Here is a 21,996-nt window from a genome sequence, read left to right as displayed (position 1 = left end):
TCATGAGAATCAGACTTGGACCTGGACCAGGAAGTATAGAGCAAATGTCTGTACACTTTGGACAAAGGTCAATCAGTGGAAATTTACTGTATGAACCCTGTTAAAGTGGTACCTCTGAAGAATGCTGCCTTCCAAAGTGCTGTTTTTTTGTTTGTGAAGCATGGTATTACTCATCGGTTGAGAGGGTACCAAGGTTATTTCCTCCTGCCTGAACTTCATGTAGCTAGAACATTGACTGTTATTGTGTTTCGTGTTTTTTTAAATGACTAAGCACCATCCTATTTAACACGCATTCTGTGAATGGCCTGCTCTCATACAGGAAGCATTCTTCTTAAGAAAATCTGTGTTTCGTCACTGGGGCAAGAAGAAAAATAGCTAATGCCTTGCGCATAATTGGCTTTGCAGAAGTGTGCTTTCTTCCAGCATATTATCTGCTTTTTTTGTACTGTTTATTTTTTCAGCACAGTTTCCACAGGAACGTAGAATACAACGATACTTTCGACACTCGAGATTCATGATATGAAAAACAATCATTAAAAAAGGAGCATTCGTAACTGAAAATACTCTTTTTCCAAAACAGAAACAATTAAGAACTTAATCCCAATCCTGTTGGTCAAAAGTCAAGTGAATCCAACTTGCTGTTTCCAACAACGGCCTCGCAGACACCTTTGGGAAGCTCTCAAGCAGGGTATAAGGAAAACATCTCTTCCCTTGTTGATCACCCCTAGGTATACTGCCTTTGAACGTGGAAGTTTCACGTAACTATTATGGCTAATAATAGATAGCCCTTCCTTTAGAGTTGCCAACCTCTAGAGCAGGGGTCTGCAACCTGCGGCTCTCCAGATGTTCATGGACTACAAATCCCATCAGCCCCTGCCACCATTTCAGCAATCAAATATAACCATTTCAGCAATCAAATATAAATATTCTAATACCTGGAATATCAACATGTAGTTCATAACAAACTTGGAGTCTTTCTAAGGTGAACCTACAACTTTAGGCTCTCCAACAAATCTAGGGGAATTGCGCCTTTTCTTCTGACCTATGGCCCTCCAGATGTTCATGGACTACAATTCCCATCAGCCAATTGGCCATGGTGGCAGGGGCTGATGGGAATTGTAGTCCATGAACATCTGGAGAGCCGCAGGTTGCAGACCCCTGCTCTATATGGTAACTGGAAATCTTCCATTACAACTGATCTTCAGATGACATAGAAAATGACCAACCAACTGGCAATTTTTTACTATTCATAGTACTGTTCACTGTATCGTTCACACAGAAAAGAAGCTACCAGAAAGTTATTGTGCATAAAGCCCACAGAGGTTTTGATATATTTATTTGAAATATTTGAAAGAATTTCTAAGTGCCCTCTTAGTACAACAGTGGTTTTGTGGAATTTATATTAATTTCAAGGGGCGTCACATAGGAAAACTTCCTAATGGATTATACTATCGCGCGTTTCTGTTTTTGGATTGTGGGAACCAGCCAATTAGCGCTTGTTTCATTTTAATTACACTGCAGTAAACAATGAGGCTTTCCCATCTGGTTTTTGTAATATTTGGGATGGATTAGATTTTTTTCCTTGAGGTTTTTTTTAAAAATTGAGCGAGTCTCTTGATTTAGGGATAATTTGTATTTAAGTTAATGGAGCCAAGAAAATGAGAAATTAGACCCTTTTCCTCTAGAAGAAATAGCTGTTCATTCAGGTGATTTAAAAATTGTTAGAGATTAGAATTGCTCTGACTGATTACTTTGTTCAAATGTCTGAAAGACGTTAGTACGATTACAGTGTTTCCACATCCCAGTTCAGGAAAAAAAAGTTTTGCTATGACTCAGTACTTTTCCTTCACAGAACTACAATGAAACATCTGTTCCCTATAGCATTTGACTAAAAACATACCTCTGGGTTTGGAAATTTGAGAAAATGGATGTCCTTCAAGCAGAAGATTGTTGAATTTGGATCTCAGCTGCTTTTGGCTAGAACTATGGAAGTCACTGGTCATGGGCTGCGTAAAATGGCACCTTCTATGTTTCAGTATTTCGGCGTTTATAAATATCCATGAGATGGATTGTTTTCATATCCTAAAGATGTTACTACACATTTTTTTAAATAAATCTTTATTGGAAATTCCCCATATAAATACAATAACATATCACTTTCATCTACAATCTTACATCAGAGTTGTACAGTATACAGTAAAAAAAGAACTGCCAATTGCTTTAATGTAACTCAGTATTACTCCTTTGTTTCTAGTTCTCATTCCCTCCCACTCCTACCCACCCCCCACTTACCACCCTACACCCTTGACTTCCCCTCTTATCTATAAGATATTTCGTCTTTCTGAACGACTAATTTCTCCGTTTCCAATAATATAATCTTACCCTTCTTACCTATTTTAATTACTACACATTTTTGAGGCACATTTTCGGTACTAGAGGTTGAAGATGGTACTGTCTTGGAGGGGGAGGAGGTTTAGTATAGTTTGAATAACCATTACGCATCATACTTTTGTGTGTGTGTGTGTGTGTGTGTGTGTGTGTGTGTGTGTGTGTGTGTGTGTGTGTGTGTGTGTGTGTGTGGAGAACCATCAGCCAACTTTGGGATCACAGCAACTGGAAAAGAGCAGCCAGAACCACAGGAGATCTTGCCAGCTCCCCAATCATACAGGCCTGATCACACAAGGCTTTCTCCGTGAGCGTATGTGGCACATAAAACAGCATGAACCAATCCCATGTTGGAACATGATCTTAATAGTGAATCCAGGGAGCCCTTGCCAAGTGGTTATCGGTGAAATCCTAAAATGATCTCCCAGGGGAGGGGACATGGCTCAGCTACAGAACATCTGCTTGACATGGGGAAGGTCCCCATGGCCAATTGGCCATGCTGGCAGGAGCTGATGGGAATTGTAGTCCATGAACATCTGGAGAGCCATAGGTTCGCAGCTCGCCACCACGTCCCTAGCATTTCCAATGGAAATACTCAACCTGAGACCCTGGAGAGGCTGTGCCAGTTTGAGTAATGTTGGAATTACAAGTGTATGTCATAACCAATCATGAAAGTCTTTACCATCTGTTTGTATATAAACAAGATGTTGAGGTCATGTTCTAATGAGCTGACCTGTTGATTAGACATTGGTCAGTTGACTACAAGCCTGAGAACATGTATATCTAAGTCAGGGGTCTGCAACCTGTGGCTCTCCAGATGTTCATGGACTACAAATCCCATCAGTCCCTGCCAGCATGGCCAATTGGCTAATGGGGTGTGATCCACATGAACATCTGGAAAAGCCTGGAGATTACTGAATGATCTAAAGATGGATAAAGTCACCTTGGTTTCTTTGTTTTGGGTAGTGGGCCTGTTTTGTGTGTGCTGAGACTAAAGAAGCAGAGAGTCTGCAACCTGTGGCTCTCAGATGTTCATGGACTGTCCCATCAGCCCCTGCCAGCATGGCCAATTGGCTGATGGGGTGTAATCCCTATTATCTGAGAACTGAGTCTGAGCAGATAAGTATCAGCCACAGCCAGTAAGGTGCATTTATTGTTTTCTTCTCCATGTTTACCCTTCCTTTTAGCCAGTAAACTTATTATTAAGCTACTCACTGGCATCTGGGTCTTTATTATACTCTGCATTAATGTAAATTCAACCAATAAGTAGACAATACTGACTTTGAAAAGCCAAGGGTCTGATTCAGCATAAGGCTGCTCCATGTTTTCTAGGTCCAGTGGGTATAAATTGTATTGCAAGAAGAAGTGCAGAATACTTTTGCTTGGTAAGGGGAATTCAGGTATCCATGTCGACAGGGTTATTGGGCAAACTGGCAATTTCCACTGATTCCCCTTTCCTTCCGCAGACCACCCATGTAGGGTCCCTTGGGGGGTCCCCTATCCCTTCCTTGGGGGTCCCCTATCCCTTCAGCCCTGAGCAGCACTTTGTGGAGATCTGTGGATTGCAGTGAGGGGAGAAGGCAGGAAAGTTCCATTCTGCCCCTGGTAAATTCCGTCTGGGTCCAACCCTTTATCTAGCAAGAATCGGACCGAAAAAACACATAGACGCATGTATGCTGCTGAGTGGCTTCCGTGTATTATACACTCTAATTATTACAAATATACATAAAACACAATTTTAAATAATGCTTTTTCACTTTCGTTAACAGGTAAACCCCTTTGGGAGAGCCACAGCGATATTAGTCCATTGCGCTGGGCCAACTCAGTTCGTCATATAAGGATACGATCTTCACTGTTGTCTTTTACTCCTTATGCATTTTCACCATATCAGTTGATTCCAATTAAGGATATATTTCCGGATTTGTATTTATACTTATATCCGTCTATTGCTAGCTCTTAAAGGGCGCACGCTATTCATTCATAATCCAACCCTTTATCTCACAGGATATCTCCATGAACAGACTGACATATGTCAGCTGGAGACATTTAATCCAGTGGTCCCTACTGACCAGGAATAGTCTCCTTTTTCTAAGACTTGTTTCCAAGAAATCGTTATCCCTGTTTTCTCCCCGGGTTGCCTTTTAGAGATAGCTCTTAAAATATTACCTGTTTGCACACAATCCCAGTTCTTCTTGACTGCAGTATCTCTCTGACTATCAAGAAGTTAATTCTTCTTGGAATGGAAGGAATCCGTCTGTACCCTTATGCATACGTAGCCTCAGAAACGTGTGCCAGGTAGCCCTGGATATTTCCTGGAAGCTTATCTGGGATTTGTTGCTGTGAAGATTAACGGAGGACAGTTTCCCTTGAAGACCGCCCACCACCACTACTTCCCTTGTCCTGCACTTGTTGTGGACAGCTCTTCAAGGACTCTGGTAGAAACTCCCAGGACCTTTGGAAACAGGGCCTGTCCAATTCTGTGTTGCTAGGGACGCCATCTGTAGGTTGGGGAATTTGTAGAGATTTTGAGGGTGAAGCCTGGGGAGGGGAAGTATCCAGAGGTGGGATCCAACCCGTTCTCACCACTTCTCTAGAAGTGGTTACTCATTTTTTCTGAGTGCTGAGAAGGGGTTACTAAAGCAACCTCCCTGCCCAATAGGGACTGGAGGTGCATGTGTGCGGCGGCGCCACTGTTTGAATCCCACCATCATTGGAACCTGTTATTAAAATTTTTGGATCCCACCACTGGAAGTATCTCAGCAAACTATAAAGCCATTCCAAGGCGGCCATTTTCTCCAGGGAAGCTGATCTCTGTGGTCTGGAGATCAGTTGTAATTCTGGGAGATTGGCAATTCTACATGTCGCCCGACACATCAATGTCACTCCTGGGTGAACACTCAAAGGCAGTGTCTTTGTGTAATGGTGACACTCTAGGAATCTCACAAATCTCTATGATAAAACAAGCCTTCTCCCAGGCGTGCTCTCGATGCACTGTGCAACGCCCCCCACATTTCTCCACCGCTGGTCCATCAAGCAATGTTGTGGAGACTGGGAGAAAAGTATTGTGCAGAGATCACCCACCAGCTACGGAATCTCTAATTGTGAAGGACATACTCAACCCAAACACAGCACCAGGTAAGACGCAACAGGTCTGCATGTAGTTCATTATGAGCTGAATAGGCATCTTGGAACATGACTCAGAATCCTCTGTAATAGTCAGAAATACCTCAGCAAATACATTTAATGGGGAAAGGGTTCCCAAGAGAAACTCAGAAAACCACATCCCCAGCACATATGTGCGTGAATGCAGATAATGCCAACATTCGCTTCCACCACCCCTTATTCAGATGTCTACTGTTGTTGAAACCGCCCGAGTTGCATCTCCACTAGCCTAAGTACAAACAGATCCACTGTGAGCTCACACATTCCTTCTTTTAAAGAAGGAAGCCGTTATGGTTAGTTTACTGACAAGCTAGCTTCAGAAACCAGCATGGGGCAGAGTAAATGAATACAGCATGCAGCAAGCCGAGGAGAACTTTTGGCTGGGTAGAAGTGTGTGTTTCATACTTCTTGGTGAGAGGATATGGGTGCAATTAGGAGATAAGGTCCCCCTGGTCCAGGGGTAGGGAACCTGCGGCTCTCCAGATGTTCAGGAACTACAATTCCCATCAGCCTCTGTCAGCATGGCCAATTGGCAATGCTGGTAGGGGCTGATAAGAGTATATTCCTAAGCCCCTTTATCCTGGAAATTCTACCCCCTGGTCTCTCAATTGCTACAGGGTATGAGGTATCGGCACAGTAATGCGGGTGGTAGAAAGTGCTGCCAAGTTCCGGCTGGTTGATGGCAGCCCTGTAGGGTTTTCAAGGCAAGAGACGAACAGCGGTGGTTTACTCTGTGTTGGACTTCCCAGGGGGTCTCCCATCCGAAAACTAAACCAGGGCCAACCCTGTTTAGTTTCCGAGATCTGATGAGATTGGACTGGCCTGGGCTCTCTCGGTTGGGGCACGTTAGTGCTACAGGAGCAGCAGTGGCGCAGTGATGAAGAGCAGGTGCACTCTAATCTGGAGGGACCGGGTTTGATTCCCTGCTCTGTCGCCTGAGCTGTGGAGGCTTATCTGGGGAATTCAGATTAGCTTGTGCACTCCCACACACGCCAGCTGGGTGACCTTGGGCTAGTCACAGCTTTTTGGAGCTCTCTCAGCCCCACCCACCTGGTGTTTGTTGGGAGTGGGGAAGGGCAAGGAGATTGTAAGCCCCCTTGAGTCTCCTACAGGAGCAGCAGTGGCGTAGGAGGTTAAGAACTCATGTATCTAATCTGAAGGAACCGGGTTTGATTCCCAGCTCTGCTGCCTGAGCTGTGGAGGCTTATCTGGGGAATTCAGATTAGCCCACACACGCCAGCTGGGTGACCTTGGGCTAGTCACAGCTTCTCGGAGCTCTCTCAGCCCCACCTACCTCACAGGGTGTTTGTTGTGAGGGGGGAAGGGAAAGGAGATTGTAAGCCCCTTTGAGTCTCCTGCAGGAGAGAAAGGGGGGATATAAATCCAAACTCTTTTTCTTCTTCTCTTCTACTAAATCTCTGCAACTTGAATTTGTGTGTGCGAGTCTCGATTCTGTGCTCTGTTTCACGCCAAGGATGCTCAGCGCTCCATTGAGTGCAACGGGTACATTGCCATTTTTCTCCAGAGAGTACTCAAGAAAATGAGAAGGACGCCAAAAGCTTAGTTGAACTGAACTGTTGTGGAAGCCCGGGTCCTGTGATCTGCGAAACTTTTTTGTTAGGGAGAGCCGAGCGAGCACTGCATAATTAGATGGCAGCCAGGAAACCACAGTCCAAGAGCCTATTCACAAAGCTCTGCCACTGTTCCAGCAACCAAGGAAGGACATGAGTGAATGCATCGTCTTCCTACCAAAAGCCTTTAGTGTTGCTGCCATCTGTTGGCTCTGAAGTCAGCAGGTGTTTCCACAGTCCCCCTGGCGGGAGAACGGACGAAGGTTGCCCTCTGGTGAGCTGGCGGGCTCTTGCTGAAACTGGTGGCCAAAGACGGTTACAGACACTGGACGGAAACATTTGTTTTTGTGTAGGAAACCCACGTTTTGTGCTTAGTAGGCTGAGGGTAATGGATTGATCAGGTTTCCGGGTTTTCTGTTACAGGAAAGGCAGTGAACGGTGTCCAAAAAAAAGAGGCAAAGCCATTGAATCGCCAAAAAGCTCTGTCCTACACGACACACCCGTAAAAATGGAGAGCTCAAAAACAGTGCGCCTGAAAGGCCCCAGACAAAGTTTCCCACTGAGCTAGAGGTACCAGGTTCTCTGACCACTGGTCAGACGGGTTTGCTTCCCCAGAGACAGATGGGAAGCCTTCTGTAGCAGATTTTGGGATGGAGCCGGTGTGTGTGTGTGTGTGTGTGTGTGTGTGTGTGTGTGTGTGGGGAACATGGACTTCAGCGGACAACAGTGTCACAGAGTCCTCTCTTCAAAGCATCCATTTTCTTCAGGGGAATTGATCTCTGTATTCCAAAGATGAGCTGTAATTCCGGGGGATTCCGGGGGATTCCGTGGTCCCACCTAGAGGTATCCTCACTGTGAGCTGTTTTCCTGTTTGGAAAAATAGACATAGGATACTGGATTAGGGCAGCAGCAGTGCTAGCCTGCAGCAGAAGAACTCCACTCCAGTCCAGTATCAGAGGTCAACAAAATTTATTCCCTCCAAAAACTTGCTAGTCTGTAGCGGCCTTGGCGTAGTCCTGGCCTTGAATCTAGTTGATTAGGTCAGAAATGCTCATCTCTCAGGACTTTTGTTCCCCACACCTCTATGCAGCCCTGCTAAAAATGTAGTAGACGACATGACTCAGTAACAGACTCAATAATATGTTTAGTTTCCATGACAGGATTCCATCTGCGAACCAATTGCTGAGAGAAGCTTTTTAGTCACAAGTGGTTTGTGCAGTTCCACAAACACAGCGAACTTGATGCGCAAAACCTACTTGATGGGGTGTCAGTGCTGAGACTATGAAGTCACATAGTGTATGCTGTGTTCCTGCCTAAAGGTAAAGGTAGTCCCTGTGCATGCACTGGGTCATTGCAGACCAGAGGTGGGATCCAGCAGGTTCTCACAGGTTCCCGAGAGTAGGTTACTAATTATTTGTGTGTGCTGAGAGGGGGTTACTAATTGGTGATTTTGCCACGTGATTTTTGCCTTAGTTACGCCCCTCCTCTCAGCAGTAGCGCACAGAACTTAAAGCAGTCTAGCAGGAGGTGCACCGGCGTGCGTGGCAGCCTGCGCCTGCGTGCATTCGTTTCCTGCCCAAGGACAGGCGCAGTGGCTGCGTCCTTGCCACAGCCTCGCCCATGAATGCCACGCCCCCGGAATGCCCGGCCACGCCCCCATCGTACCCCGCCCAGCCACTACGCCACAGTTTGAATCCCACCACCATGGGAACGTGTTACTAAAATTTTTGGATCCCACCACTGTTGCAGACCCATGGGGTTACTAGGCAAACTCTATTTACAGATGGTTTGCCGTTGCCTTCCTGAATTGTTTACACTCTCCCCCCACCCAGCAAGCTGGGTCCTCATTTTACTGATCTTGGAAGGGTGAAAGGCTGAGTCAGCCTTGAACAGGCTACCTGAAATTGACTGATCTGAATCGTGTGAAGGTGTGTGAGCCATCAAGTGGGATTTCAGAGATGTTCAGAGGAGGTTTGTCATTATCTGCCTCGGTGTAGTGACATTGGACTTCATGTGTGGTTTGCCATCCTTGTACTAACCAGGGCAGAACATGTTCATAGCACCTATATCTTTTGTGAACTGGATGGGGGCGTGCACACACGCACCACACAATCTCACTGCGATTCGCTGAATGTTTCCAGATGTGCTGTTTTAATGACAACTAACATGGGATGGATCGTATCACATGCAGAAAATAAAGCATACATCTAAAGCCAGCTGACAAAAAGAAATGTAGTTAGAAGACTTTGCACAATGATTATTTCAAAGCCATTGGTTACCATTGGTGGAACAGGCTCCCAGGTGAGATAAGGCCCTGTGGGACATACAGAGTTTCCGCAGGGCCTGTAAAATGGACCTGTTCTGCCAGATATTCTGCCAGCCGGGATAACATCGAAAACCTGCTACATAATAAACATCTGGCCTCCCGTGGGCACAAGGAAGGGGGAGGGGGGAACTTCTGATGCCATCTGAAATCTGTGTAATTTATGCAATTATGTCAATTATGCAATTATGTCAATTATGCAATTATGTAAATTATGCAATGAATTAGTGGGGATTGATTGTTTTTAGCTGATTTTAAATGTTAGATATATGATTGTTGGACACTGCTCTGAGCCCCTTGGGGGAGGGCGGTATACAAATTCAATAAACAAACAAACAAAAACTAACTAACTAAATAAATAAATAAAAAAGAAAGAAAGAAAGAAAGAAAGAAAGAAAGAAAGAAAGAAAGAAAGAAAGAAAGAAGTGCTATTATCACAGTAGCTCAGCATGCTGCTATCCGGCAGCATCTTCAATAGCACAGGTAGCATAAATATGCCACGCAGTGGTATCCCACAATCTCGGGCATCCGAACCAGACAAATCACTGCACATCTTCAGGAAAGCAAAGAACATGCATTCTGCTTGCTGAGTAGACAGTATTAGATTGAAGTGGGTCCACCTCTAGAAAAAGTACCATTCTTATGCTTTGCTTTGTTGCGTGCCGAGTTTTAATGGAAACGGTTTCAGTAATTCTGCTCACGACAACTGGTTGGAAATATCATTTTTTTGGAATAACAGTGCAATGAATACACACATCCAACAATGCTTTATTTCTGTAATTCAAGAGATACAGTAAAAAGGTGTGATGATGGTACATCTGTTATCATTGTAACCCATACTGTACATAAGAACATAAGAACTAGCCTGCTGGATCAGACCAGAGTCCATCTAGTCCAACACTCTACTACTCGCAGTGGCCCACCAGGTGCCTTTGGGAGCTCACGTGCAGGATGTGAAAGCAATGGCCTTCAGCTGCTGCTGCTGCTCCCGAGCACCTGGTCTGCTAAGGCATTTGCAACCTCAGATCAAGGAGGATCAAAATTGGTAGCCACTGTACCACCATAGCCCACAACATGCATCTAGAATTGCCATCAGCTTGCTGGGCAAGTGAACACCCAGCAGGCCCTTCCTGCTGCTACTTAGCAGAGCTGTAAGAGAAAATGGGGGAGGGAACAAGGGGACAGACCCCAGGGGCTATACATGCTGATGACACTTCTGGAACAAAGGGGGGAGGTGTCAGCAGTGTATCACCAGCAACACTCCAGCAGTTACGCCGCGATCAGAAGTGATGTCAGCACATTTAGAAAAAGCATCTTATAAGCTGCCACAAAGATCGGGAGTGCTTCTAGACAACACACAACCCCCCTTTTTTGCTAAAGCTATTGCTACATGATCTCTACAAGATACCACTCTGTGATACAGAGTGACTCCAGCTCAAGCCCATTGAAACTCATGGGTTGGATCTTTGAACAGAGTTTCTACAATAGAAGGATATCTGCCTACAGAAAATGTGACTTTTGTACTTCTCTCCTCTACCGGAACAAAAAAAAATGTCCTCCAAAATGCTGCTCCCGTGAGATGTGACTCTCCAGGAACAATATGAAGGCATGCTGGGCATGTTGGACTACCAAGGAGGGGGTAGAGACTCTTCTGCCCATGGAAACAATCTGTTGGAACGGGCTTAAACTGAAGTCACTGTACATTGGGACTTAAAATTATTCTGCAATAAGAGTCTTTGACAGAGGTGGGATCCAGCAGGTTCTCACAGGTTCCCGAGAGTAGGTTACTAATTATTTGTGTGCTGAGAGGGGGTTACTAATTGGTGATTTTGCCACTTGATTTTTGCCTTAGTTACACCCCTCCTCTCAGTAGTAGCGTACAGAACTTGAAGCAGTCTAGCAGGAGGTGCACCGGCGTGCGTGGCAGCCTGCGCCTGCGTGCATTTGTTTCCCACCCAAGGACTGGCGCAGCGGCTGCGTTCTTGCCACAGCCCCGCCCAGGAATGCCCCACCCCTGGAATGCCTGGCCACGCCCCTGTCGTGCCCCGCCCAGCCCCATTGGCGCTACGCCACAGTTTGAATCCCACCACCATGGGAACCTGTTACTAAAATGTTTGGATCCCACCACTGGCTTTGAGCTCCTAAATATCAACCATTAAAAATTATAGTTAACAAGATGTAAACTGTGAAATGTAGGAAGTACGAGGTGAGACATAACCAGATAGCAGTCAAATGCCGTCAGGACAAGAGACCGTTATCAATAGCATGAATCGAAGTGAACATCAATTCCCCTAGTTTTCCTAAACCAGTTAACACTTTTCATGCTGAGGAATCGCAAATCTTTGTTAAGGCCTTAGGTAATGATATCAGACTTCTTGGGGAATTCAGACTGGGGGTAGGCAAGGAGAGAAAATTATACAACCCATGTGCCCCTGTTTACTATTGGCAGTGCCTTTTCTTATTGGTCCCTGACCTAGTAGATCTTCGTTTTTTTCTGGCAAAAGAAGTCAGAAAATGATTCGGAGTGGCATTCTGGGAGCAAACAAGGAAATGACATTTGGAAGAAAGAAAGACTCACTTCCCCATATGACCAGCTTTCCCGTGGCGTAGGAGGTTAAGAGCTCGTGTATCTAATCTGGGGGAACCGGGTTTGATTCCCAGCTCTGCCGCTTGAGTTGTGGAGGCTTATCTGGGGAATTCAGACTAGCCTGTGCACTCCCACACACGCCAGCTGGGTGACCTTGGGCTAGTCACAGCTTCTCAGAGCTCTCTCAGCCCCACCTACCTCACAGGGTGTTTGTTGTGAGGGGGGAAGGGCAAGGAGATTGTAAGCCCCTTTGAGTCTCCTGCAGGAGAGAAAGGGGGAATATAAATCCAAACTCCTCCTCCTCCTCCTCCTCCTTCTTCTTCTTGGAACTTCTGTTTCTCTACACCAGACACTGCATATGCCATTTTTTTGCCTCTAATTTCTGATTTTTAGGAATGCCATTAAAAGCTTCTGTTAGAATGAGATGCCAGAATTGTTCCCTCCCCCGTTTCCCTGAAATATGTGTCAATTTGGGGGTGTGCATCGTTGCTCTAGTGCAAATGCATATATAAGCACCTGCCTGTGAATGCCTGTGATCGTACTGTCCAACTCCTTGGCTGTCAGTGTGCTGTTCTATGAACTTTGGTAGGTCATGAGTGAGAAGGGAGGAAATTGTCACTCAGTGCTTGACTTTCTTACATGCAGGTCGCCACTTTGGGGTCAGGAGGGAATTTGCCAGGGACCCTGGAGGGTTTTTTTGCGGTCTTCCTGTGAGCATAGAGCAGGAATTCGTGGAAGGGCGGGGGGAGGCAAGGTAGTTGTGGATTTCCTGTGTGTTCAGGGCTGCACTAGATGACCCTTGGTTTCCCTTCCAGCTCTATGTTTCTGTGTTTCAAGCTGGGTTCCAAACATACACTTGAAGCACACTCCGTTACAACGCCCTTTCGTCTAACTATACCAACGGGATTTATAACAAAGTACCAACTGAGGGCAGAATTTGCAGTTGTCAAATAGGAGGTGTTGAAAACTCGGAACCTATATTATTTGAATGCTCATACTATGATGAGATATGTTGGATGCTTCTGTCCTTTGACCAGACAAACACTCCTTTGGCTAAGAAAGAAAAGGTTAAAATACTGTTATCAGATACCAATAAAAATCTAACGTATTCTGTTGCCAAGTTTGCCTGGATATCAAGTAAAATCAGGAAGGCCCGACAGAGCACAACTGGCTCTGCCAGCTAATCCTTATTATTAATTATTATTAGACTGACCTTCCACTCATTATCTTGAGCTGATGCTCTGAGTTCCTGGGGTCTATTATCTGCATTTTGTTAACTGTTTTAATCTGTATATTTGTAATATCTGTAAATTTTATGATTTTAATTCTTTTGGATCTTGCTGGTCAATGACCGTAAATAAACTATGTATGTACGACACTTGAAGCAGGTTGGGGATCCACATTTCCACCCTGGAAAGACCAGAATGGGAACACGTTCAGAAGGGACTGAGCTTTTTGATCTTGAAACAGAGATGGGATTCTCTTCCTGTACAGTAGAGGTGTAGAAAAAAAAGAGAATAAACAAAGATAAAATAGTAGTCATAAAAAAAAAGCTCAGCTTCCTGTTTGCAACACAGCCCTTTGAGGCTGCTGCATTTCATGTTGTGCAGAGAGGAAAAGATGAGAAAGGAAGGGGCCGAATCTCCATCCGACAGGCAGACTTGTTTTTACCGTGGGGCAGTCTTCAGTTCTGTTCTCAGAAGTCGAGATTTCTAGATGGCCCTTTCCATCATGATACTGAGGATCCTCACAGCATTCAGCGCCATTCAGCTCACCAGTCATGCAGGTAAACCTTTTTGTTTTAAATGAGATTCCTGAGGGGAAAGACTGCTCTAGGTGCCATTAAACCAAGGCTCATTCCGCACATGCAGCATAATGCACTTTCAAACTGCTTTCGGTGCTCTTTGAAGCTGTGCGGAATGGCAAAATCCACTTGCAAACAGTTGTGAAAGTGGTTTGAAAATGCATTATTTTGCGGGTGTGGAAGGGGCCCAAGAACCAACAGTGCAATCCTAAACAGAGTTCTAAACCCATCAACCCATTTTGGATTGTACTTACTCTGTGCGACTTACTCTGGAGTAACGGTGCACAGGACCAAGGTGCTTGCAAATAGATTCAAGTTTAGTCTAATTAGAACCCTGGATTTAAATTGAATTATGCGTGTGGTTGTGACTGATAAGGCCATTGAGCTGCAACTGACCCTATGGGCATTCCCACAGGATTTTCAAGGAAAGAGTTGAACAGAGGCAGTGTGACTTTGTTCCTTTCTGCCAACCCTGAACTTCCTTAGTGGTTTATGATTGTGGTTTAATTTTCTTTAATATCACAGCTGCCAGTTCTTTAGCTGGTTGTTGGCCTTTCATTACAATTCAAGCCCCACCCAGGGGCCCAGGAGGATGTATTGTATCGGCTTAGTATTCGTGTAGATCCCAGCAGGGCTGCCTTCTAAATCTGACCAATGTTGATTTTGTCAATTTGAAGATATTTCAAATGCTGCCATGGTGTTTTTTAGGAAGGGCGTCCAGAGTGCCGATTACCACTGGGATGACATCGGCTGGTTTGTGCCATGGTCGCTGTATCTTGATTTTAAAAATGATGGCATTTAGTGGCCTTGTCATGTCCTCTTTCATTGGCCCTGCTGTCTCCTGGTATTGCTGACCAATGATGGTCACTTTCTTGTCCTTGATCACTGTGGTGTCTGGTGTATTATGTGCCAACACTTTGTCCGTTTGCATTCAAGAGTCCCACAAGATTTTGACCTTCTTATTTTCTGGACACTGTTCCCACCAGTTTTTAGCTGTCCTAATGTTGTGATTTTTGCGTAAATTCATCTGGGCCATTGAGTTCTGCCTCTGTTTATACTAAGTCTGGATGATCTTCTTGCAGCAGCTGAGTACATGACCTACAGTTTTGTCAGCTTTCTTGCACAACTATAATTATTTAAGTTCATTTAACATCACAGCTAACTGTTGGCCTTTCATTTCGATTTGAGCCCCACCCAGAGGCCTGGGATGTTGTAATCTATCGACGTAGTATTTGTGTGCATCCCAGCCAGGCTGCCTTTTGAATCTGATGGATGTTGATTTTGTCAATTTGAAGGTGTTTCAAGTGCAGCTCTAGTGTTTTCGGAATGGCATCCAGGGTGCCGATTACCACTGGGATGACCTTAGCTCAGGGATCTTCAAACTATGGCCCTCCAGATGTTCAGAGACTACAATTCCCATGAGACCTACCACTTGGCCATGCTGTCAGGGGCTGATGGGAATTGTAATCCATGAACATCTGGAGGGCCATAGTTTGAAGATCCCTGCCTTAGCTGGTCTGTGCCACAGTAGCTGGATCTCAAACTTCAAATCATGATATTTAGGCCCCTTCCGCACACGCAAAATAATGCATTTTCAAACCACTTTCACAACTGTTTGCAAGTGGATTTTGCTGTTCCGCACAGCTTCAAAGAGCACTGAACGCAGTTTGAAAGTGCATTATTCTGTGTGTGCGGAATGAGCCTTAGTGACCTTCTCAGATGGTGATGATGCTACGATTTCTATTTATAAACTTTCCCCCCCAATAACACAGGCTCCTATCCAAGTACTAACCAGGGCCAACCTTACATAACTTCCAAGATCTGATGAAACCTGGCTAGCATGGACCATCTAGCTCAGGGTAAATTAAGTGTACCCATCCTGAAAATGATAAACATCATGGATATCATTAATTCTCATTCCATATGTTTGAAGAATAACCAGAAGACAAATAAAGCCGTTTAATGGCTAAAACAAACTCTATCCTAGCCTTCAACCAGCCTGGATGGGAATCATGTATAAGTTCATCTAAGTCTGGCCAAGGACTTCCCAACCTCCACCCATAGGCAATACATGCCCACCAGGAAGTGTAGATCTTTCCCAGAAGCCTGTGCAATGTTTCAGCCTGCAGAAATCTATGGGTGATCTCCCTCTTACCATAAGGAGCAGTGTATGATAGTGGGACAGGGTGTGACTCATTTCATTTTTAAGTCCGGTACCGATAGTTTTCCTCTAGAACAGCCATTCTCAACCAGAGTACCGTGGTACCCTGGGGTGCCGTGAGCATGTCCCAGAGGTACCACGGCAACACTACCAGCCCACCCTCATTTTGTGGCGTCTCCCACGGTGCTGCTGGGACGTAGACGCTGGCCCGGGCAGGGCCTGCCACAAGATCAGCAGCTACCCCCACCCACAGTGCTTCCCTTCACCCTGGGGTGGGGTGTGGCAAGCATGGGCAATGGGAGGGGAAAGTGGAGGGTGGCGGCAGGGGTACTGTGAGATATGAAGAGTGAGGTCAAGGGTACCCTGACCTCAAAAAGGTTGGGAAAGACTGCTCTAGAAGGATAAGTTTAGTTACATGTGCATGCATAATGTGATTCCTCAAGGAGTTTTCATGTTACAAGACAGAGGTCTTTCTCTGCACAGCAATCTAGGTCTTCCTTGGTGGTTTCTCCTTCAACTACAGCCAATGTTGCTTAGCTTCCAAATTCAGGCGACCTTGGGCTAGTCTGGGCTGTTCAAGTAATTAGCAGAATGAAAACCTCAAATGGCTTATATTTGACTATTGTTTTGGATATCTATATTCACCATACCAACGGGAATGGACTCCTTGGGCATATAAGAACTTTGGGTGTACACAGCCAATTTCCTTGTCTTTTTCTTTGTTAATAATAATTCTGTTCTGGACTCCTCTATCCTCGTTACATAGTTTATAGTGAGCACCCATGATTAAAGTTGCCTAAGAATATTGGCTTAACGCAAAGTTTCCATTAGAAGTGTTAATGTTGGCAGTGAGTTATGTTTTGAGAAACTGGAAATTAGCAAGTACGTAGCTTGGTTACAGCTTGGCTGGTGAGATGTTTCTAAATGATGGTGCCAATTATTTATTGGGCATATTTAAAAACCTAAGCTGGTCAGCCCCAGACTAGTCTGATCAGGACAGATCTCAGAAGCTATGTGGTGGTCAGTATTTGGATGGAAGACCTCCAAGGAATACCAGGGTCTTGATGCTGAGGCAGGCAATGGCTAACCACCTGTTTGTCTCTTGCCTTGAAAATATTATCAGGTCACAATAAGTCAGCTGTAACTAGACAGCAATAAATAAATAAATAAATCAAAAAGTACATTCTGAGCAACAGATAGGGGACAGACCCTGCATGTAATTGTCCTTGTGCAAGAAGAAACACTAAAAGTTTCCATCCTGTTTGCTTGCACTTAGTGCATAGGTGTCAAACTCACGGCCCTCCAGATGTTATGGACTACAGCTCCCATCATCCCCTGCCAGCATGATGCTGGCGGGGATAAATGTAGTCCACAACATCTGGAGATATGAATTGACCTGATAACGATTGTATCTGTTCTACTGCTCCCATGTGACCAAAACACAGCACAAACTATTTCTTCCAACACTGTTCAAAAACAAATGAAATCATGTGGACTATTTATTGTGAAGTCCACCGTGCCGCCAGCACAAACATAAATATTCAAGCGCTCTGTGTCACTACATCCTTGCCCTATTGCAGTGGTGGAGAACCTTTGGCACTCCAGATGTTATGGACTACAATTCCCATCAGCCCCTGCCAGCATGACCAAATTGGTTGGCAAGGGCTGATGGGAATTGTAGCCCATGACATCTGGAGTGCCAAAAGTTCGCCACCACAGCCCTATTGCTTGCGCAAGTGAAATTATACTTATTCCTTTCCCGTCATGCATCACCGGATCCAGCGATACAAGCCAGGATTTATGTGAGAACTGTTGGATTGTGGAACATCTTTCAAATTCAGATTTCTCTCACATACCTAGTGCCCCCCCTAATTATCTCCTCTTGAATACAAAGGTTGTGCTGCCATAATTTGCACATAGAAATAATGGCCGTTTCCCCACTCACCTTTTGTTGCGTGCTACTTGCTCCAAGTAACGCGGGTTCCAGCGGCACTCCCCACTACCGGAGTGGTGACAACGCAGCCGCCCCAATTCTGCCACCCTCGCGACCCCTCAGCGCGCAACTTAAATGCACGGAGGTTGCTCAACTGGTTACATTACTTTTGGTTCTTTGTCCCCATTCCGGGAACCCATGGCCCAGAGATGCTTCCCTGACCACGTCCCAAGATGGAATTTCAAAACCTTTTGTTTTCCCCTTCTCAGGAAAACTCTGTTCAGGCCACGAGGTGACTTAGCCCTTTGAAGTTTCATCCTAGCACCTCTGCATAGTTTCCTGTCCTCCCTCCAGGAGATCAAAAGGCAAAGATGCTTTTCACAGTCTTATGTGACTTCCAAGCCGTTTCCGTCATTTCTGTTCCTGTTTGGAACAGCACCTTTTGGGAAACCCCGTGCAACTACCTGCAGTGGGGAGCATGACTGCGTACTCAAAAACACCCGAAGTTTACAAAACCGTTTTGCCTCTGCTTTTTTTAAAGTGAGGAAACGGCCAATGTCTAGAAACATGAAAACTTGTTAAAAAGGTAAAGACTGTGTAAGCACCAGGTTATTACTAACCCATGGGGAGACCTCACATCAAGATGTTCACTAGGCAGACTATGTTAATGGGATGGGTTGCCATTACCTTCCCTAATTGTCAATATTTTGGCTCCAGCAAGCTGGGTGCTCATTTTACTGATCTTGGAAGGATGGAAAGCCGAGTCAACCTTGAGCCAGCTATCTGAAACTGACTTCTGTCCGGATCAAACTCAGGTTGCGAGTGGAACCTGGACTGCAATACTGCAGCTTACCACTTAGAATGCAAGAAATTGTCTTGAAATTGATTGGTGTTTGGAATATGCTGCCACAGGAGGTGGTGATGGCCACTAACCTGGATAGCTTTAAAAGGGGCTTGGATAGATTTATGGAGGAGAAGTCGATCTATGGCTACCAATCTCGATCCTCTTTGATCTGAGATTGCAAATGCCTTAACAGACCAGGTGCTCGGGAGCAACAGCCGCAGAAGGCCATTGCTCTCACATCCTGCAGGTGAGCTCCCAAAGGCACCTGGTGGGCCACTGCGAGTAGCAGAGAGCTGGACTAGATGGACTCTGGTCTGATCCAGCTGGCTTGTTCTTATGTTCTTATGTCTTTATAGGATCTCACATTTTTCATGTCACCCATGTGTGAATTTACCTTCTCAGCCTGGGTCTAACTGGCAGCATAATATAAATATTGACAAGAGAAAAGAAGCAAAAACCCATTCACGTTTATTGAGTTCTCCTTTACTGATGTTATTAAAAACTATTGCTTTGGGGAATGATGGTTGGAGTTTTTGACACTAAGGCTGATTCCGCATGGCCCAAAAACAGCAGTGTGAAAACGGTGTGAAAATGGTGTAAAAGGGTTTAAAACGGTGTAAAAGGGTTTATAATGTTTTCACACCGTTTTCACACCACTGTTTTTGGCCCATGCGGAATCAGCCTAACACATTAAGATTCCTTGCATTCATTCCTGTTTAAGGGTTTTGTGTGAATTTATGCTTGATTAATATATATATTTTAATTAGCTCATCTGCTTTTATTCCTTTTATCTAACCTCACCCCAAGTTAAAACTCTTGACTGAGCAGGTCTACTTGGTAGCCGACTCAAGTCTATTCAGTGGAGTTTACTCCCAGGAAAGTGTTCTCAAGACAGCGCCATGACTCGATAAAACTGTGGAGTATGAGATACCATAAACACATGACTTCATCTCTGGAGAGGGAATGTGGTAGCGGTTAAGAGGGGTGGGCTCAAAACCAGTTCTCCAGATTAGATTCCCACTCCTCCACATGAGCAGTAGACTCTTATCTGGTTTCCCTGCTCCTACACATGAAGCCTGCTGGGTGACCTTGGGCTAGTTGCAGTTCTCTCAGAACTCTCTCAACCCCTTCTACCTCACAAGGTGTATGTTGTGAGTAGGGGAAGGGAAGGTGATTGTAGCCTCTTTGAGTCTCCTTAAAGGTAGAGAAAAGTGGGGTATAAAAACCAACTCTTCTTCTTCCTCTTTACTGGTGACAAAGTAATAATGATAATCTATGATCATGTAAAATATTTTACAACCATTGTGGTTAAAGGAGAGTCTTTGTGGTCTAGCGAATTCACCACAAAAGCTGGGCCCAAGTTCAAATCCTACTTCTGTCAAATACTTGCTCAAAGTTCTTCAGCCTGGGCCAAAGACAGACTTTTTTGTGCGGGGTGGGCGTTACTGCATTTCCAGGCAGAAGGGTCCCAAAAACACATAGAAAAACAGTTTCTAAGCAAAATATGGCCGCTTCTGCACAGCCACGCTGGGGGTCAGGTCGGCGTACATGACGCCGACCCAACCCCCCCGGGACCGTTCACACAAATGGCCCCGGTAATGACCGGGAAGACAGCGGTGCACTGTGCAGTCGCCCGATCGACTTACTGTCCCTGTGACCGTCTGGTGCATCGCCAAGGCCAGGGGACACGCCCCCCTGCCCCGTGCAACCGCTCTGGAGTCGCAGGGCAGGGGGGGCGTGTCCGCAGGCCTCAGTGATGTGCCGGACAGTCGCAGGGACGGTAAGTCGATTGGGCAAGGGGGGAGGGATGGCGCCTTCCAGCTGCTGCCATTCGCACGTTTTCCAAAAACCTCGTTTTCCAAAAACCGTTTTCCAAAAATCTCGCTCGGGGAGCGAGGTGGGAAAATGGCGGCTTCGTGCCACTGGGGAGGAGCGAGGGCGGCGCGGCTGCGAAGCAGCCATGCCCCCCTTGCGAACAGCTCCGTTGGGATGGCGTTTTTGCATCCCCAGGGCGCTGTAAAAGGCCCGTGTGGAAAGGGCCTACATTTTGTGTAAACCCTGCACTCTCCCTGGTTCACATATAAAGTTTTGCAGAGAAAGAAGAAAGGGAAGCCAAGTGCACAAAGGCATGGAGGATCATACTGTGCTTTATTTCATTTATACCTGACCTTTCTCCTCAGTGGGGATCCAAAGTTCCCCTCTGACCTGTCCAAGGTTACCCAGCATGCTTCCATGGCAGAGTGGGGATTCAAACCAGAGTCCTCCAGATCCTAGTCTGACACTCTAACCACTACACAACAGTGGCTTGAGCTGAAGACTGAGACATGAATGGCCATTATGAATGACTAAATCTGGGCGTTCAGAAGGGAGCTTTGATTCTTGAAAGCTTACATCCCCCAAAACTTGTTGGTCTCTCTAAGGTGCTACTACACTTGAATCTCAGGAACACATAGAATACTTAAAGTGAAGTGAGCTTGGAAAAATAAACAACTTTGAGTCAATGATGGCCAACAGGGGCTTCCAGTCCCCCCCACCCCTGCAGCTAGTGGGGGAGATGGAGAGGTAGCATTGCCAGATCCAGGTTTGGAAATTCCTGGAGATTTGGGGATGGAAGCTGGGGTGACAGGACTTCAGCGGGGCAAAATGCTACGGAGTCCACCCTCCAAAGCGTCCATTTTCTCCATGGGAAGCTGATCTCTGTAGACTGGAGATAAGCAGTAATTCCAGGGGATCCGCAGGTCCCACTTGGAGGCTGGCACCCATAAGGCCAGAGGTGGGATCCAAAAATTTTAGTAACAGGTTCCCATGGTGGTGGGATTCAAACTGTGGCATAGCGCCAATGGGGCTGGGAGGGGCACGACGGGGGCGTGGCCGGGCATTCCGGGGGCGGGGCATTCCTGGGCGGGGCTGTGGCAAGGACGCAGCCGCTGCGCCGGTCCTTGGGCGGGAAACGAATGCACACAGGCTGCCACGCACGCCGGTGCACCTCCTGCTAGACTGCTTCAAGTTCTGCGCGCTACTGCTGAGAGGAGGGGCGTAACTGAGGCAAAAACCACGTGGCAAAATCACCAATTAGTAACCCCCTCTCGGCACACACAAATTATTAGTAACCTACTCTCGGGAACCTGTGAGAACCTGCTGGATCCCACCTCTGCGTAAGGCCAACAGATAGTTTTTAGGCTGCATTAGCACTCTTGAGTTTTGCATAGTAGTCCTTTCCTTATCA

General features: G+C 45.8%; 1 protein-coding gene across 1 annotated transcript in view; it reads left to right on the top strand.

The window, feature by feature from the left end:
- CD28 (CD28 molecule) overlaps positions 1-21,996 on the top strand; it is a 42,276-nt gene that overhangs the window by 4,893 nt on the left and 15,387 nt on the right. The window contains exon 2 of the mRNA XM_048485943.1: positions 13,639-13,814. Within this exon, the coding sequence (XP_048341900.1) occupies positions 13,745-13,814 (70 nt within the window). The 5' untranslated portion in view covers positions 13,639-13,744. The remainder of the gene's footprint in view (positions 1-13,638; positions 13,815-21,996) is intronic.

The sequence above is a fragment of the Sphaerodactylus townsendi genome, linkage group LG02 (genome assembly GCF_021028975.2).
Source record: "Sphaerodactylus townsendi isolate TG3544 linkage group LG02, MPM_Stown_v2.3, whole genome shotgun sequence".
Taxonomy (NCBI): domain Eukaryota; kingdom Metazoa; phylum Chordata; class Lepidosauria; order Squamata; family Sphaerodactylidae; genus Sphaerodactylus; species Sphaerodactylus townsendi.
The sequence above is the reverse complement of the archived record's forward strand: the minus strand, read 5'-3'. Positions and strand labels throughout refer to the sequence as shown.